This window comes from Pholcus phalangioides, unplaced genomic scaffold (genome assembly GCF_987345545.1).
Source record: "Pholcus phalangioides strain wild (caught in Gottingen) unplaced genomic scaffold, Ppha-v1.0 ptg000012l_1, whole genome shotgun sequence".
NCBI classification, from domain to species: domain Eukaryota; kingdom Metazoa; phylum Arthropoda; class Arachnida; order Araneae; family Pholcidae; genus Pholcus; species Pholcus phalangioides.
The window spans coordinates 2,898,592-2,918,805 of record NW_028301605.1 but is presented as its reverse complement, the minus strand read 5'-3'; the positions used below and the strand labels follow the sequence as shown (position 1 = coordinate 2,918,805).

The 20,214-nt window shown below is 43.2% G+C and overlaps 1 protein-coding gene across 1 annotated transcript; it reads right to left on the bottom strand.

The window, feature by feature from the left end:
* Positions 1-914: 914 nt before the first annotated feature.
* Positions 915-13,065, bottom strand: LOC149079145 (lysosomal proton-coupled steroid conjugate and bile acid symporter SLC46A3-like). The gene is made up of 6 exons (XM_089240027.1): positions 12,978-13,065; positions 9,618-10,670; positions 7,020-7,259; positions 6,337-6,420; positions 5,875-6,031; positions 915-1,860 (listed from the first exon to the last, which is right to left on the bottom strand). The coding sequence occupies exons 2-6, from the start codon at positions 10,615-10,617 to the stop codon at positions 1,710-1,712; spliced, it is 1,632 nt and encodes a 543-aa protein (XP_089096153.1). The 5' UTR covers positions 10,618-10,670; positions 12,978-13,065; the 3' UTR covers positions 915-1,709.
* Positions 13,066-20,214: the final 7,149 nt, after the last annotated feature.

Below are 20,214 nucleotides of genomic sequence, written 5' to 3'. Positions count from 1 at the left end.
TTCCTTGTTTAGCTATTACTTTATTGTACACCAACTTGGTCGTATATTGCCATACAGCAATTTCCAACCAGTAGAGATAGGTGAGAAATGAAGGCACCATCTATTAGTGGTCACCCCAGCCTTGGTAAGCGACTTGTTTAAGTAAAAACTTGTTTCTGATGTTCTTGCCTGGATTTGAACCCGTGGACTTTAACAGTGATCTTCATAGTGGAAGATGAGCAGTATACCACTGCACCATTTGGGTGCTTCCCTTGTTTATCTGTAATCTTAAGTAAGCTGTGATTTAGATTTTTGGCAGTGCAAAGACTGATTCCATGCTCGTGAATTTCTTGCTTGCTACACTATTTAAGTTGTATTCATGGATTGATGATTCATGTTTGATCATACATCAGAGTTGCCATCCTGGGAAATTGGGGGTTCCTTTTTTTTTATACTGGACATGAATGGTGCTCATGACTAGAGAAAGGTTGAATAACCCCTGACTTGATGAGATCTCATTGTTATGTCTTGTCTTCTTCTTGACAAGTCTAATTGTAGACCTCTTGTTAAGTCTAATTATCCAGAAAGGCGAGGCTGGAGATTCCAGCATTATTTGGCAACATTTACTAGTATATCTCTTTTTTTTTTCTTTTTTGATCAAAGAGATATCATACTTGGGGATATCTTAACCTTTTGTGGTACCAGTTTTATCGTCAGTGCTTCAAATACAGATTATCTAAATTTATTGCCAAAAAAACCATGTACGTGAAAGGGTTAACCAAGAACATAATAACCCTCGTACGTAGATGATGGTTCTAAAACTACAGTATCTACGATAAGATTGTGGGTCTTGCCTTCGTTTTTAGAACTTACGACAAGGTCATCAAACTCAAACAGACGACGCATTTTACCTTCGCTTCAAAAAAAATTGATTTCACTCCAGTACATTTATTTTATACAATTTATATACATCCAAAAATACACACAAATGCTGTACATATTCAGATGACATTCGGTCCTTTTGTTTGAGTCCATCAGTTTTTTTTCGTTTGTCACGGGAATTCTTCATCAGCAAGACCATAGAATAACGTGGCAACCAACATTCGTGCGCATCAAAAAATAGAAAAAGACATCCCACCAGTAATCTATGTTATTAGGCTGCGCTCATAATGGAGCGAAGTGGTACGAGTTATAAGAATTACGACAAGGAAAAGAAATGCATAGGTGTGGAGGAATAGATTTCCGCACATAGTAAAGAGGAGGATACACAGAAAATGACCGGAGGGGTTCTGAAATGTGTGGGGTGTGGGTGTGATGACGATGATCCTTCTGCAGAAGGGGGAGAAACGGACCAATCGGCAGATCGAAGTGAAAAGAAACAGGTTTCTTCAAGTCGCGTCGCGCACCTCGTTAGTCCCGTTTACGGGGGGGGGGGGAGCAATGGAAAAAAGTGGGTTTAAAACTCGCTTCAAGAATTTTCACCAATTCCTGCTCTTCATTTCTTTCCTTACGAGGGAAAAAGTCGTCAAGCTGGTGCTAGAACTCCCATTGCTACCATATTGCGCATGTAAACAGGGCCGTTGAGTAGCCGCTTTCTCTTTTCGCCTTTCTAGTATGTACGGTGTAGAACAAAACCATACGTTTCCGTCGCTAGTCTGTATTATACACTCCCGTACGTCTTGGGTCGCCGCACAATGTGCGCTGCCTTAGTCCTCTGTCTTTACTCACCATCACAATTGAGTCGCGTCTTTCTCAGGAGATTCCACCTCCGCGATTGTCTCTAGTGGTTCTTTCTTGCCTCCCAAAGACTCTACCGACTCTCTCCTGTCTTCTTCCTCGGTGATTTCCTCGTAGTTCACTTTTGGTAATCGATACAACCACCTGTATAATGGGGAGAGATAATGAGTCATGTCAGAAATAAGAGCTAGAAAAATTCTCGGTTATTTATGCCGTAAACAAATATTACAGTCGAGGATTCAAAGTCGAAATGTTTCGGTAAAAACTTGCGTAATGTGTGTGTGTGTGTCTCTCTAACCAAACTTGCGTAATGTACCTGATAAGTTTTGACAAGAAAAAGGTTTGTTTTGTTAAGTTAATCCTCAATGATCGTGTAGTTTTTTGATAGTATATGATAAAATAAGCGCGGCTTGTATATAAGCTTGTCGTTGTAAATGTCTAGCTTATTGCATGAAAAATGTCTTAATGCTTAGACTGATAACAACCTCGCTGACATATCTTGGAACAGAAAGAACGACAAACGCATATCATTGCTTCGGTGTCAAGACATGATGTCTTCATATTTTGAGACAGGACTCGACTCATGTCTTGATGATTGTCATGACTTGGTCCATGCGTTTAGACTGAAGCAATTATAACTGCTAAAATATGATAACGAGCTCGTTATTTTGGGTACGAAAAGCTTGACTTCGTTGTTATATCTTTAGATGGAAAACATTACAAGGTCTTCTTGCCATGTTTTGAGACGGTAAAGACACTTTTCGCATGTCCTGAGACTGAAGTTATGATAACAGGGATGGGAACTCTGCGCTAATTGCGCCGCACTGCGCCAAAATTAACATCTTGCGCCATCCTGCTCCAATAGTGTATTTTCGTGTTTTTCTGCACCAAATAGCGAATTTTCCTTCATTATGCCCGGAATATCGGAAAGAACGGCAAAAGATTTTTGTTCCTGCTTGCCGCGAAACGATTGTTTTATGAGAAGAGCGTGTTTTATTCCACTGTATACTATCGCCTTATTTAAACTATCGCGCTTTCCATCTCGAAACCCCGATAATATCCGTGATCGTGCAACTGAAGATGGCTTGCAATGGTCTTTCAGCAATAAAGCGCAAATGTGAATCAGTTTCCGTTTTCAAAAAATATAAAAAAGTCGCCACTGGAAGCAGCAGGAATTACTGTAGTCGATCGTCATTGCGTCAAATCCCGGTGTTTCGTGAAAAAAATTTCATTTCGGGAGTAAAAAGCGCATGTCCGTCGAATTACGAATGCTAATAATTCAGAAACTTTGCCGAATAACGAGAGTTAAATCGCAAATGTCGCCGAATAACGAGCGTTAAATCGCCAATGTCGCTGAATAACGAGTGTTAAATCGCCAATGTCGCCAAATAATGAGTGCTGAATCGTCAAACATCGTGTTTATTCTTCCGAAATTCTTTCTCTCCCATTTTGCAACAATTTCTTTCAGAGTATAGAAAAATTGAAAACTTCTAGAAAATTTTTAGCCCATTTGAAGTGCTGCTGTTCCAGACAGCAAATAGTGCTCCAGTAAGCAAAAATAATCTTAAATAGACTGCTGTGAAAAATTTTATGCACAAGATAAGCCAGATAATAGATTAAGATAATAAATGCTAATAAAAATAGCCAGACTATATTCTACTGAACCTCCTACCTCTCCAATACACAATCAACTACTGATGTATGGATCTACTATATGAAAGGGAAATTTTCCCAGAATCCCCTGAGCTTACTCTGATTGGAGGATAATAAGTGGTCACATAATTTCTAATTTACATATACTGATGACACTTTCTAGAAATGTATATGTACCAACTATCTCTTCAAACAAACTCAAATTAAACAAATATTATAACTTGATAATTACAAAAATTATAAATATAATATATACATATATCATTTGAGCAAAAGTACATAAATATATAGTTCTTCCAATCTAACAAAACAAGGTGTCAAAAGCCTGCAACACCAAAAACAAAAAAACAAGCTGATGAAAAGATGTTTAATAGCAAAAGACAGTGCAGTTATTTTGTTTTGAAAAGGGGTGAGAGGGTTAACGAAAATATTCTTGCTAATTTCGCTGTTCCAATTTATAAATATCTGCTCCAAATCCTATATTTCCCTGCTCCAAAACTGCTCCGAATCCTGAATTTTGTTGCTCCAAAGCGAACTTAGTCACTTCCCTCCCCTGTGATAAAATCGATCGTTGAGACTGAGGACACGATAACGACTTGGTTTGTCATTTTTGTGACTGAAGGGCACGACATAATGACCTCGTGGTCATGTCTTGAGACCAAAGGAATGATTACGAATTCATGGTCATATCTTGCCTTCAGTTATGAGGCAAGATAATGACCTTTTTGTTATGTCTTATGGCTAAATGAATGAACACCAGAACTCTGCCACCGGACTTATCCCGTTGCCGAGATCTCTTCGAGCCCAGCTTCGTGGCGGAGTCTGCAAAAAAAGTGTGTGGATAATTTAGTGATGTGATGTGTCTGATTTTTCAGTGTCTAATTGTGAGTAAGTGTAATAATTGAATATTTGTACCGATATAGGTCTCTGTTGCTCTCCGTGGAGAGACCATGTCTCGAGACTGCAGGCACGGTTAGCCCTAGTTGTCATGTCCCAAAAGTGAAGCCATGGTGAAAAACTCGTTAAAATGTCTTGAGACAGAAGGAATGTCTACCTGTACCTCCTATTACCGAATGCATGATTGTAACGGCTGAATTGTCATGTCTTGGGATTGCATATTCTCAATACATAATGTTGCCCCGTGTTGTTATGTTTTTGAGACTGAAGCACGATAATGACACTTTTTTCGTGTCCTGAGACTGAAGTCATGATAAGATCGATATCGTTGTAATGTCTTGAGACTGTTGCAATAAACGATAACGACCAAAACATGATAATGAGCCTGTTAAGCAGCATTTCTTGGGACCAAAGGCATGGCGACCTCGTTATCATGTCTTTAGACAGAAAGCATGATGAGGCGTTGTTGCCATGATAATGACACTTTTCTCGTGTCCCGAGACTGACGTTATGTATAAGATCCATGCCGCTGTCTTGGGACCGAAGGAATGATAACGACCAAAACACGATAATGAGCTTGTTATTATGTCTGAAGGACAGAAAGCATGACGACCTCGTTGTCATGTGTTGGACTGTAGGCATGCTAAGACCTAGTTGTCATGTCCTGAAAGTAAAGCTATGATGGAAATCTCGTTATGTCTTTTCTTCTACAAAAGCAATGCCGACTTTGTTGTCATAATACCGAAGTGTGAGTTTGATTGAATTGTCATGGCGTGAGAATTTGCAATCTAAAGACACCGATGATGCCTTGTGTTATATTTTGAGACTGAAGCATGATAATGCCATTTTTCTCATGTGTGTTCTGAGACTGAAGTCATTAGAACAATACCCTCGTCGTGTCTTCAGATTGAAGTCATGAGATCGATATCGTTGTCGTGCCTTGAGACTGAAAGTATGATGAGATCGGTATCGTTTTCATGTCTTGAGACTAAAAGAACGATAACGACCTCGTTGTCATCTCTTGATACCGAAACGGTTTAATTGTCATTTCTTTAGAATCTGAAATTTCTAGATATTATTATAAGGATTCAATATCCTTATTATAATATCTTGTTGCTATGTTTTGAGACTGAAAGCATGATAATGACACTTTTATAATATCCTGGGACTGGAGGTATGATAACGACACTTTTCTTATGTCTTGAATCTGAGGCCTGATAAGATCCATCGTCGTCATGTTCTGAGGCAAAAAGACACGACAATAGCAGTTTAATCATGTCTTGAATCTAAAGGCATGTGATAATGACTTTTCTGATTTCTCGAGACTGAAGGCATGACAAGATCGATCGTTGTCATGTCTTGAGATGAAACGCAGGATAATTTCGTCATTTTTACGATTCCTGTTATGGAAGAAAACATTCTTTATAAAATGATTTTTTTGTCATTCCATAACACCTTTTTTCACTTGAATTTTCACGATCGTTTTTATGCCCTCAGGACATTTTCGAAAAACGTTTAAAGACACGTAATGGTAGTGATGTTTAATATTTATCCATCGAACTGATTCCGTTATTATTACAACAACAACAACAAAAAGACTCAACTTACACGTAAACCGCAAGGGTAATGACTCCAAGTGCAGAAAACACGGAATAGGTCGGATCCGGAATAATACCCAAAGTGGCATTAAATAGTTGGGATATCGCTATCTGAGACAGAATTGGAACCAGGGACTCCGCTGTACTCAGAAAAGCGAAGACTTTACCTGAAAAAAATATTGACATTTAAAACATTGGAATTCACACGGACACCAATTATAATTATTTGGACACCAGCGTATGTCATCAGTGGGTTATTTTGGTCCCGTTATACGAAGACTCCACTAGTATGCGGTCTAAAAAAAAATCTTGTTCTAAACTCTATTTTCGGCAGAGTTCTGCAACACTCTACGTATAACATGTGCGTACATTTGTACACTTGCATGCACACACATTTGTATGCGTAATCATCGTAATAAAATACTTATCATAATATCAAATTGTATAATTGGGCAGTGGCGACGTGACGTACCTAAATCAGACTTGGGAATAATCTTGGATATTCTCGCTCTTCCAGCTAAGTTGGCCATTGATGAAGGAAGACCGACCAAATTTCCTGGAGAAGACAAAATAAATACTAAATAAATGCAAGCGCACATTTTGACACCCCCTTGTAATGTTGAAGGAGAGGTTTCAGAATGAAATTTGCGCCCCCTCGGGTCCAGTGGCTGGGGCACGAGACCCACCTGCTCTCCCCCCCCCCCCCAGTTGCGCCCTTGGGTAGGACCGCAACCAGGGAAGGGTAGGAGGAATCTGGTACTCTAGGATTGGCCAGAAAAGACGCCAAGTTTGATTGATCTTTCTCCGTTTAAAATAACGGGGGGGGGGAGCCAAAATATATACTGGCCACGGGCAACCGAGTAAACTTTCGTTGCTGATTGCGGCCCTTGTTTGCGGACAGTGGGGATATACCGTAAACGGATAACCCGTTTTAGAGTGCCGCAAAGCCGTTTTTGCACCGGGCCACAAAATACCAGATTCCGTTCCCGAGGGGCAAATTCTTAAATTTGGTTCATCCAAACCGGTCCATCCAACTTCCGCAGGGCGGAATGTTTGATGGACCGGCAGGAAATTCCCATGGACCAGCGTTTGAAGAACGCTGACAAAAATCACTGGACACAATGATTCAGAGAATATTTTAAACATCTGACTTACCGAGATAGTAGAGTCCGCTTTTGGCAGCGAACGTGATGCAAAGCATTTTGCCGAGATACGACACGCTTCCGATGATCCCCAGCATCGGATCGCTCACGTGAAGGACCTTCAAGAAAATCGGGACCGTTATCATCATCGTGACCGTCGTCATGATCGTGAAGACTGATGACACCGTTGAATACTTCGTGTTCTGCCAGTCGTAATGGTGATGAGTGAATATCAGAGAAATACTTCCAGACCCTAATCAACATGAGAGAGAAGAAACTTATCAAATGGGTGTGATTAGATCTCCTTGATGTATCAGGCTAACACATCTGCCATCTTTGAACAAAAGCGTGGTGTCAGTAGCCAATCGTAGAACCCCTAAAGAAATGATAATGCAGGCGCCTTAGCCAATCGTTGCTGGCTTTTTTTTCAATGATTTCTAAGACATCACTTGGAGCGGTAATCCTGTTCTTTGCTCAAAGATGGACGACGAGTCCTCTGTACTTTATAGGCACCTTAGGTGTGATCGAGGAAAGGTTGATGAAGACTTCATAAAAAATGCTCATCACATTTTACTGGAATTAAATATGATGATTCATACACACACACACACACACAGCGATATATGTGAGTAATACAAAAGGGGTTCAGAGAGATAGGAGTCCCGTATAACAGCGGTTCTCAAAGTTTTGCGCCGCGGCTTCCAGGAAGTGACGGCAAAACTCACCGTCAAAAATCAAGCCGAGGTTATTGACGTGTTCCTGCATATAAATTAGGGCATTAGGGGGCATGAGTGGCGCAGTGGTAAGATGCTGGATCTTACATTTGTTATCTTGGCTGGATCTCCAGGCGTGTTCGATCTTCGATAACGTTCTGATGTCTGTGTCGGGTGGGAAGCGGAGGGTCTGGTAATAAAGTAAAAGTGGTAAAATGCTCATCTAATACAACTAGGACCACACTCATGATCAAGCCCTAGATCCATAGTCATTTGTAAATATTTGCTTCCAATGTTTGCATTCCCCCCCCCCCACCACACACACACACACACACTGCTGCAATGAAGCACCAGTGGAATAGGCTGGCTTCGAACTGGGCAGCTTGGCGCTATTTTCATCGGCGAATATTTGCTTCCTGAAAAGTCTCCAAGGATACGCGTGTTGTAGCAGTTTTCGTTCTTCAGCCCATGTGCAGCCAGACGGACTGGAAGATCGGGAGGCAACGCCGCTCAAAAGTTAACTCTTAATGCAGCTTTGTCGTTAGGGCAGAAGATCACAGTTCCTTTGACGAAATCTGGGTGGCTGAAAGGTCCTGGCCGTTCTCTTCGACCGATGTTCCGCTATTCTCCAGCTTTCATCCTTTGACAATCATTTCTAATAGTGGATAGGCCACACTACTCTCCCATGACCAACCTGAGAACGTATTGTGCTTGGCTGGGCACGAGTGCGACCTAGGCTTACCACGGAGGCGACCATCAGATCCACGAGTTCGATGTTATGGAACTACAACGAAAAGTTCAGTTCTTTCCCTATTGGACTTGAGGTGCCCACAGATAGATTGTGCCTTAATATGCCCTCGCCGAATGTCCCCTCTGTCCAAGACGATGACGAAAGTACAGGGTTATTCAAAAATAATCATCAGGCTTTAACAAAAATAAACTTGAAACATATAAATTGCACTGTTCAATAGTAAACGGGTTATGAAGGAGCAAAGGTTAAATTTTTATTTCCACACACGTTCAATACTCTAAAAGTGTTTTGTGTTTATGAATATGCGAAATCTTCATCGATTGTTTAAGTGCAACGAGCGCACTGAAGAAAATGTGGAGCTCAGTCGCTGTGCCATAAGACGAGCTTTTAAGGCCTCTTTTACTGTTTGTGACTTTTTCCTTTGGGGTTTCATTAAAGACGCTATGTACGTACGTGCCTCCACAGCCAGCCACTTTGAATGAGCTCAAGAACTGAATCACCACCGCTTTCACGAACATCAGTAGTCTCCTGACACAGACGCGCACTTATGGTTTTGCCACCAGTGGGCTACATGAATTTTGGCCACCATTCTGCTATTCTAGTCTGATTTTCTTGAGTAGTCTTCTTCGAATTCATCGCCCTGTGCTATAACCCGCTTTGCCTCCGTCTCCTCCACTCCTACAAAAACGCCTGTGTGAGTCACTCTTTTGATCAATCCCATGCTCGCTGATACACTCTCTAAGTCACTCTTTTGGTCACTCATATGTGTCCGCTAACGAGAATGTCCGTTAATGGATAGTTAAATACATTGTCCCGTTGATGTAATTAAAAAAAAAGCGTCCGTTAACGGAAGGTGTCCGGTGTAAGAGCGTCCACCAGGGCCGCAACTAGATGCTTGGTCAGCCGGGGCAAGCACGCATTTTGGCGCCCTCTCATAATGCTGAAAGAGAGGTTAAAGAGTGAAATTTGCGCCCCCTCTAGTCCGGTGCATCAGACCCTCCTGCACCCCCCCCCTAGTTGCGGCTCTGGGATTCACTGTATAAAGACGCTATTGTTTTTAAGTTTACGAACCCCCAAGGGCTCTACGGATCCCTGTTTTAATCAGATACACGGCTTTAAGATCATATTACAGTATCATCGAACTCACCAATCATGATTAAAAGTCCTATAGACATCGCCAGCAGCAGCATCCACAGCTGTAGCCTCCCTCTGTGCGGTCTGGTTTTTATCGCCGCCCTGAAACCCTCGAGGAAGTTCCTGGATGAAAAGAAGGCTCTCACTTTCTGCCTCCAGTTGTCGGTGTTGCCGATCCCTCTGGTCTCTTTCAAGAAGAAGTACACGGCCAAAAGTGTTACCAGACGAATCCCGAGTGCAGTCACGAAAACTGCCGCTCCTTCGTAATACTTGTATATCATTCCGCCCGCGAAGACCCCGGCCGGCATGGCGAATCCCATCGACGCTTCCATGAGCGCGTATTTGATGGTCCTGTTCTCGGCAGTGCTTATGTCCGACGCGTAACTGTACAGGATCGTTACAGCGACTATGAACCCACCGGTGAAGGCGCTGGACAGAGCCGGTATGAAGTACCATTCCACTCTCGCCCCCGGTGCGTACGCCCAGACCGCGGACTGGAAATCGTCTAGAATGGCTCCCACTAGTCCGACTATCATCGGTAGTCTCCTCCCGTACCTGTCGCTGAAGGGGCCCACGAAACAAGCCAGGATTGACGACGGCACGGCTCCTATCAGGGTTTGACCTAAGTGGTAGTTGTTGGCCATCCGTTCGACGTCCATCTTCTGCGTCTTGTACTCTTTAAGATTCAGGTTATCACATATTTCGTCCGAATATTTCAGGTGGACCCTACATACCCTGTCCATAATAATCGTGACGGACGTGTTGGATTTGGACATAAATGTCGCGATGTACAGGAAGGTTATCAGTTCCAGTTTCAGAGACGTCACGAAATTGAATACCCGCACAACACCCGTCACCACCGTCGAGTAGATGTCGGGGTCCTCGGAATCTTTTTGGAGCTTGGCGACTTCGACCTGAACCACGTCGTCACTCTTACGATGTGAGTCTACCGATTTGAGTTCCAATGGCTCGTCGAATCCCGTGGAATCCTTGGATTCGTTCTTGTCTGCCATCTTGAAGTGAATAAAATCGTCCTCTTTGTCGTCAGATACTCATCGTTGGACACCTAAGGGTGAAAATAAACAAAAACACATGAAAGGCATGTAATTAAATTATTTCAAGTTATCATCGGCCGATTCAGGAAGATTCACCGGTAATCAAACCAGAAACTCCAGATGGTACAACAATCCAATAGCCGCAAAATTTGTTACCGGATTCTCGTTTCAGATTCGGCTGGTAGATGGCAGTCACTTAAATACGCAGAGAACGTACATGCGCAGTTAGGTCACACCAAAATAGGGTCACCAGGTTCGAAAACTGAGAAAAGATGACGCTTGCACGTGCACCTTTGGTGGCGTAACGTTTCCGAATTTATACTACAGATGGTGCCACTATACTGACTTTCAAGCCACCGACACAACAATAATCTTTCCCAACTAAAACAACAGAACCACCAAAAAGAGCAAAAAAAAAACAAACAAACAAACCCCAATATATAGCAATATATAACAATCTCTACTTGCTTTTAACGAATAGCTCCCAGTCTGGTCAGTTTTATTACTTTGCCTGGAGCAAGGCGAGATGGGTTTTTTTTTCTTCTTCCGGGAGTGTTGCTTTTTGGCCAGTGGCGATTTCGCTCTAGGAATCAGCATTGAGTGTTGCTTGCATCCTATTTGATTATTTCGAGAATGAAATACGAATCACACACACCGTCACTTCCCCCCACTTCAGTTGGAGAGCATACTTAGAGAGCAAAATTGAAGTGGATGTTGTGGTTTTGTGCTTCCTGATGAGTGGTTTTTTTTCGAACTGTCTTTTTCCTATTACCACGGTAAGCTTGGCCGTGACAATATAGCATCTACCCTGTTGGGAGGCAACTTGGGTTCTTGTATTCTGAAAATGTAGACGGTGATTGGTCAAAGCGTGTGTCAAATAATGTGTGTGTGTGTGGGGGGGGGGGGAGGAAGAGGGAAACAAGAGATGAGTTGTTTCAGAGTGAAAAACAATAATAATTTTCCCGTGGAAAAGTACAAAAATAATTCCGAAAATCTGGAAGGAGAACAAATGGGTGAATGTCCTAAAGCGTAGGAGGACCTTGAAAGGATGCTTGGGGCTCAAACAGCCTCAGCTCCTCAGGTTCCGGCGCCTATGCAGAAATGGGGTATTTATGGTTTTGCCACCTGTGGGCTACACGAATTTTGTCGCCTTACTCCTAGTCTCTCTAGTCCAACTTCCTTGACTACTCTTTCCTCGAATTAACCACTCTGTGCTATAACCCACTTTGGCCTATCCTTCCCTCCCACCCTGCAAGTACAGCTCTGTGTGAATCCCTCTTTTGATCACTACTATGCGCGCGCGCGCGCGCACACACACACACACACACACACACACACACACACACACACACACACACACACACACACACACACACTCTCTCTCTCTAAGTCACTGTTTTGGTCACTCCCGCACTTGCAGACTGTTTTGTTCATTCACCCACTTGCACACTGTTTTGATCGATCATTTAGGGGTTTATTCACACGCTCTAGGTCACTCTTTTGATCATTTGCATGTTTACACATGCTCTAGGTCATTAGTTTGGTCATTCACATGCTTTCACCCTTTCTAGGTCGCTCTCTAGGCCCTGCTCTGTTGCGATGCATATCACTCTTTCGGTCATTCACAAGCTTTGCTCACTCTCCAAGTCACTCTTTTGCTCACTCACGTGCTTGCAAACTCTCTAAGCCAGAGGTTCTCAAACCGTGAGCTGCGGTGTGCTGGTGCGCCTCCAACATTTGTCAGGGAGCCCCGCGGATCGGTGGTCACCTTGACAAAGGTTTATCGAAAATATTCTTTGCTGAACAGCTCCGGGGTTCCGGTGGAGCTCGCGGAGAAGCGATTGAATAGGAAACCGGGGCGCCACGGGTGGAAAAAGTTTGAGAACCGCTGCTCTAGGCCACTCTCTAACCTAGTCCCTTGCTGTCTGACCAGCAGAGGCGGATTTATTAAGATTTATACAAATTCAGCCGCTTTTCTCGCATTCTACAAAATGTTTTTGGCCACTATAATCCCACAAATTTGCCACTCCCCCCCCCCAATTTGTCGCTCTGGGCTATAGCCCGCTAAGCCTCTACCCCGCCTGTAAATATGCCAGTGCGCCTATGCATCCAATACGCGAATCTCCCTCACTTACATACCATATTCTGAGAAAAAACATGAAGTAATACATTCCTGAATTGCACGTGATTTTCCTGATAAAATTTTGTTAGAAAATTTCAGAAATCCACTTACCAGTGCGTTTTCAAAATTTTGAAATTGAAAATTCGAAATGGCAACATGAAATTATTCAGAGGCATGTGAGATATATAGTACTTACATTTCTTGGTAGTAAACGCTAATGAAGGGGGCGAACGAGTTCTCGCCTTGACGCTAATTCAGACTTTGTGTGAAGTGTCACGAGAAAGATACGACATGTTTATAAAATTTTGGACTCAGTGGCGTAAACACCATGGAAACAATTATATCATTCCACTGATAAAGGGACATGTAATCCATTTTTATGCATGGATTTTAAAACCTGGCCTCAGAAGACAGAGCGGAAAAAGTGCATTCTCACAGCTGATAAGGGGAATACGATCTAAAACAGGATGGCGTCCCGTATTGTCACACAATCTCGGTTGCCATAAAAGCACTTCCGGCACTGCTAACATTGTGAATGTGTGTGTGTGTGTGTGTGGGTCGTCAGAGGTAATCACGTGAAGCTGTGTGATTTTTTTGTTGTCGAAAAAAACCGAAGGAAGGAAAAAGAGCAGAAAAATCCGCATTCGCGCGGATTAATTTCCTTTCACTGTAATCAGGGGAAGCTCAACAACCTGCCAGTGGGCCAAATGTGACTCTCAAAGGGGCTCCATTCTCCTCCTAACTAGATCAGCGTTTCTCAACCGCCGGGCCCTGACATCAGTCAAACCGGGATGTGAAAATAGCTGACCGATTCATTTTTATCTATTTACACCCCATTAGGCGTGCGGATGACCGGGCCTTCCACTCACTTAAAAAAAATCAACTGGGCCGCGGGCTTCCAAAGGTTGAGAACCACTGAACTAGATCATGGTCCGCGCCTATGTCTCACTGACGAGATTTTTAGCAGGTGGTCGATACGACCTTGGCCATGCTGGAAGCTGTGCAATGTTAGTGTTGTAAACTTGGCGTGAAGTTAGTTTTTGTGTAATGCTTGTAATGTGTAGTCATATTATTTGTTTTAGGGGCCATTCAAGTATTACGTCAGCATCGGGGGGGGGAGGGTTTCGGATTTGCTGACTTTTGCTGACAAGGGGGGGGGGGTTTGAAGGTTGCTCCCATGCTCACACATTCTATAAGTCACTCTTTTAGTCATTCACATGCTTGCTCACTATTTTGGTCACTCACATACTTACACATGCTCTAGGTCACTCTTTTGGTCACTCACTGAAATAGTTCCTTGCTTCATAGAGTCACTCTTTAGATCATTTATACGTTTATACATGCTCTATGCCATTTTTTTAGTCATTCACACTAGCACTAGGTCACTCTTTTGGCCATTCACGTGCTTCCACACGCTCAAGGCCATTGACCTGGTCCCTCGTTCTGTAGGTCACTCTTTTGGTCATTCACATGCTTGCTGACGCTCTCTTTGTAAAAGATGATGAGATCATCAGTAATTATTTATAATTAGTTAACTTACTATTTACTTAAATGAAGAGTTTTAAGTTAATTGTTATATGCCAACCAAAGTTCCCTCTCTCCTTGTGAATGCTACTTATAGTCCCTGGTGTGGCCCGCAACACTGCGTCTGACAATTACTTAATTATGTTGGCCCTCGAACAGAGAGAAGTTAATCGCTCCTGCTATAGGTCATTCTTTTCGTCATTCACATGCTTTCACCCTCTCTAGGTCGCTCTCTGAGTCCAGGTCCCTTCAGTGCCATCTTAACGCATGGGCCCAGCCGGGCACGGCCCGGGAGCCCCAAGAGTAAAGGGGCCTCACGAAAATGAGATCTAGTTAAAATTTTCTAGAATTTATCTAGTAGGGCCTCAGAAAAACCTTTTGGCCCTGGGTCCCTTGCTCTACATATCACTCTTTTGGTTATTCACATGCTTGCTCACGCTCCAAGTCATTCTTTTGCTCACTCACGTGCTTGCGAAATCTCTAGGTCACTCTTTTGATCACTCACTGACCTAGTCCCTACTTGGTACTAGTGTCTCGGCATAGACGGATTCCGCGAATTCACCCCCGAACTTTCCCCGTTAGCAGTAGCGTCTTTACAAGGGGATCTAGCGGGCAAATCTAGCCCGGGGCAGTGTGTCCGTTACGTGAAGTTCCACTACTAAACCAGACATGCACCTCGTCCATATTCCTCTGTGGAACTTCTAGCGAACCGTGCGTGTCCGTGTTGTAAACCCAACGTAAAGTTTGTCTCTGCGTAATGCTCGTTACGTGTAGTTCTGCCATCTGCCATCAATTTTTCTAAGTACGGGTGAAGTGTAATGACGAAAGATTTGAAACTTGTAGGCCTGTCGCCGTGAAGTTCCGCTGTAGTACCCTTCTAATATCACTGTAATTGGAATTGTCCTTATGCACAATTTTTTCTAGCATTGGAATTGAAATTTAGATATAAAAAAGCTCTTAAACTTAAACGCTAGAGGGCGTAATGATGGTGTTATCCGATAAAAACAAGTCTCGTTTAACCTTTATTCTGTTTGTCTGTCTGTGCCTTTGTTTCAATTCCAAAAATATTAATTGTTAATCATTCCCTACATATTTTCTAGCTTTAAACTATTATATTGTTACGATAATTGCATTGTTGGGAAGAAAAAAAGGTTGTTGTTGCGCGTGGAAAATTTAGGAGGTCATTGTTATAATGTAAACACAAATCAATGTCATACCAAAACATTGTTGGAAGCTGACCTTGCTCAAGGTCACCGAGAAAGCATTGTTGTTGAGAATGATGCTTATTTACCAACGCGGTCTCCAAGTAACTTTGCTGTTGGTGGAGGTGGGGGGGGGGAAATATCTGGCAAGCAGCGCCTGCAGTAGAAAATGAAAGAAGCTATGGGGGACATTCAAGTACTACGTCAGCAGATTTTTAGCCATTTTCGACAACCCAACCTCATTTGTGAGCATTTAAAGCGGCTAGTGGCGCATTTTCAGATCACTCTCTAGTACGCCCGTGGCACATTCACAAAATCACTTAAGTGATCCGCAGCACATTTACAGAATCACTGAAGTGATCCGCAGCACATTTACAGATCACTTGAATGACCCACGCACAGTTCCAGAACACTCGAGCGATCCGTGGCACATTTAAAGATCTCTTAAGTATCATTATGACACAGTTTTCGAGCACTTAAGCGGCTCGCAGTCTAGTTCTACACTCAAGTTACCCGCGGCACATTCCCTACTTACTTAAGTGATCCGTGGCATATTTACGGATCCCTTGAGTGACACGCGGCACATTTCCAAAGCACTTAAGCTGTCCGCGACACATTTCCAAAGCACTTAAGCTGTCCGCGACACATTTTTAGAGCACTTGAGTGGCCCGGACACATTTTCAGATCACTTGAAGGATCTACGAAACATTTAGAGATCACTAAAGTGGGTCTATAGAGGACTTATCAATGAGGGAATATTAGTTCAGGTGCCCCCGCCGCAATCTAGGGGAAAGGTTTTTTTCTCGTTTATGGCACACTCAGTAAAGATGTCATTAAGCATTATTTTTATAAAGGGTGGTTGATGACGTAAGCATTATCCAACCCTCCCCCTTGTCATCAAATGTCAGCAAATTCGAAACCCCTTCCCCCTATCGATGCTGACGTAATATTTGAATGACCCCTATCTTGTACATATTACGTCAGCATCGAGCATCGATAGAGGGCAGGGGTTTCGGATTTGCTGACAGTGAGTCCTTGGGAGGGGGCACGTCAAATCGCATTCACGCGTCGCATATACTGAACTTTGGTGATTTGATGTGACCCCCCCCCCCCCCCCACCTCCCAAGGACTCACTACTCTCTTGCCCTACTACCAATTTATCGCTGGCTCCCTTGCTAGAGTTGCTAGCTAAGAGGGATTAGCGCGTAAAGACCGCTACGCACTACTCTGGCTTAGGACCACGTACGGTCACGCCCACACGGTGAATTCTGATGCATGGGAATTCACCATGTCACTGCGTCACTTGCCCTACGTCAGATAAGTATGTTACGGCCTTAATATGCTCGTCTACCACCATGAAGACTATATCGTCAGCCCCGTGGACTCGATCCCGGGGGTGGAACATTGGTAACAAGTTCTTTCCCTATAGAACCCGAGGCGACCACCGATAGATGGCGCCTCCATTTCTGACCCGACTCGGTCGGGCGAGCGCGCGCTCTCCTAAAGCAGGCATCTTCAACATGTTGCTCTCGCGAGCACCACGGTGTGCTCCATGAAGCACTTGTTCAACGTTCCAATTAAATTCCTTGTACTAATAGTGTTCTAGGATTAAAATCATCCTGATTTCATGCAGTCGTAAGTCAGAATTTGCCGGAAAGGGTGCTCTTCTTTTGATGATGGTTACAGGGAGTGCTCGCGACTAGAAAAACGTTGAAGACCTCTTCTGTCCTAAAGGAACACACGAGAGTACATTTGAGTATGTAACATTTTGGCCGGATAGTGTACATATGAAGAAAAAAAAATGGTAAAATGGTAAATTTGGTGTTTTTACGACTGTTGTTGATAATTATTTCGTCACCTGAATCTTTTCTTTCTCGTGAGTAAGAAATCTGGATAACTGAAACACATAAAAATGATTTAAAAAACAGTTACATTTTCCACAACAATGATAATCGTGCAGTTAACCAATGATAACCGGATGTAAACAACCAAAAATAGAGTATGCGTGTGTCTTTAAGGGAGGGTGAAAAACACCATTAAAAAACCTTTCATTCACTATATAAGGTTTGTTCAAAACGTATCAAAACCATAGTTTTTCGTGCGTGAACCAATGAAGCTAGAGAGGCGTGGTTTAGCTTCACGTATGTAGGCGATCCTGGTGCGCATGCTTGAAATTTTTCCCAGCCAGGGAAAAATCTCCCAAGGGGAGATATTGCCCACTTTAGGAAACACTGCCCTGTATCTACAATAATATTATTATTGTTAATGAAATATTCAAATCTACGTGATTATAGTACGGGGTGATTATAAAAAAACTATCCCGACATATGGGCCCCTAACTATCATACCATTCACAGAAACTGAATGCAATTTTGGCATAAGGTATTTTGAGGTATGCGCTCAAGAATGATATGGAAAAACAACAGTGTCACTCTAACAGTTACGGTTACAGTGAGAAAATTTCGAAAATATCAAATGGCAACACCATGTTTTTTGTATTGGAATGCGATCTCCATACTGAAAAACACTAAATAGCGTTGGAATGGCACCTGTAGCACGAAAATCCCCGGAGCTAGGCAAGGAAAAAGTAAAAAGGACTTTGCCGTGCACCAGAGCATTAATGTTCGTTTCATTCGTCACACCGTTTCTTCGGCTGAGATCCCAGCCTGATTAGTCCTCCACAAGGTCATGTGGAAAACACAATAAAATGCTTTATTTTATGCTGCTTCTCTGTCCTTATTGGTTGTCCTCACTTTTAGCCTATCTACCGCCGGTGATTTCCATGCTACAGTTGCCGTTCGAACGCTATTTAGGGTTTTTCACAATGGAGATCACATTTCAATACAAAAAACTTGGTGTTGCCATTTGATATTTTCGAAATTTTCTCACTGTAACCGTAACTGTTAGAGTGACACTGTTGTTTTCCATATCATTCTTGAGCGCATACATCAAAATACCTTATGCCAAAATTTCATTCAGTTTCTGTGAATGGTATGATAGTTAGGGGCCCATATGTCGGGATAGTTTTTTTATAATCACCCTGTATATACGGTTTCCTGATTGAAATGCGGTTCATCAAGCAACCTTTCGCGGACCACAAACTGTTTATGGGTTTTTTTTTTCAAGAAAAGTTTTTCCTGGGTCTGTCATTGCCACATCGAGATCGACCTTATTCGCTGGAACTCGAAAAGGGAGCCAGAACCAGAAAACAAACTGGTCCGATCAGTCCTCTGCAATTGGAATTTTCACGACCCTCAATGAAATGATAACATTAACCGATGCGGAATTCATTTGAAAGAGGTCCGTGATCCTATCCATGTGTACACCGGAAAACGACAATGCTAGAACCGTGGCAGTTCTCCGAGGTGAACAGCCTCCAGTCGACGGGACAATGTAGGCAAGGGAAGTCGGCAAGAGGGATCCGTAACTTCGGGAGAAGGATTGGCTCTGAGGGCTTGGCCCATCGGGTCTGTGGTCTGAAGCGGGTTCGGCGCTGCACCGGAACTGGGCGAGACTGTCCGCTCCGGCGGATGTGAGTCGAGCCCGGACCAGCGTCGGTGCCATCCCGTGGAATGCCGCAGTTTCGTCGGGAGGGTACTCTCTGCAGTGATAGAACCTTCATAACAGGGAATATAATGTCCCCACGCGTTTATACTTAAATGATCTAGAAATGTGCCTCTGTGGCTGCTTATGCGATCTCGGAATTTGAGTGATGTGGAACTGGACCGCGAGTAGCTTCAAGTGGTCTTGAACGTTGACGCGTTCACTCGCGACCTGTAAATGTGCCGCGAGTCACTTGAGTGATCTGTAAACATGCCATGGGGTGAGTGATCTAAAAAAAAAAGTGCCGCAGGTCACTTAAGTGGTCTGAAAATATGCAGGGAGCCCTTTGAATGATGTGGAAATATGCTGCGGACAGTGATGTGGAACTGGACCGCGAGCAGCTTTAAGTGCTCTTGAAAACGTTGACGCGCTCACTCGCGACCTGTAAATGTGCCGCGAGTCACTTGAGTGATCTGTAAACATGCCACGGGGTGGGTGATCTAAAAAAGTGCCGCAGGTCTGGGAAATATGCAGTGAGCCCCTTTGAATGATGTGGAACCGGACCGCGAGCAGCTTTGAGTGCTCTTGAGCTGAGCCGCCGGTATCTTGAGTAGCCTGCAAATGTACCTCAGCCCCTTAAGTGATCCATATCAGAGCCGCGAGTTGCTTGAGTGCTCTGAAACTGTGCCGCGGGCCATTCAAGTGACTGGTGAACGAGCCCTCTTTCGTTAGAGGGTCACGGACCACACCACGGGTCAAATGACTCCGTGGGAAATGGAATGGACGTGCATGCTCGAAAAAAGACACACTAAATATTCCCCTCATAACACTCAAATTCCTCTTCATTGTTACAATGAAGAGCAAAAAAAAAAAGATGATTATTTGGATCAATGATTTACATGAATAAATAATTACCAAAAGAGTCCGAACACGGATTAATCACCGGATCCGAAAATAGAAAACTAGGTTATCGCTTTCTTTTGTTGAAAAAAAACGAATGAAAAGTTGATTTGAAACTTATCAACGAAATGATCATCGTCATCAAACGATAACGAACCGCAATTGACATCCGCATTCACCGAGAATTATTCACGATAATTGACCCTTTTTTCCCTGAAATGAACTCTGAAACCCATTTTTAAACTTGGTCAAAGATTCTCAACA

Bases quoted from the DNA above. Each gene is read 5' to 3' on its own strand.
- LOC149079145 (XM_089240027.1), bottom strand. From the start codon at position 10,617: ATGGCAGACAAGAACGAATCCAAGGATTCCACGGGATTCGACGAGCCA. The intron at 7,260-9,617 runs GTGAGTTCGATG...CATGTTGATTAG, and splicing joins AGGACTTTTAATCATGATTG to GGTCTGGAAGTATTTCTCTG. The intron at 6,421-7,019 runs GTAAGTCAGATG...TGTCTTCTCCAG, and splicing joins AAGCGGACTCTACTATCTCG to GAAATTTGGTCGGTCTTCCT.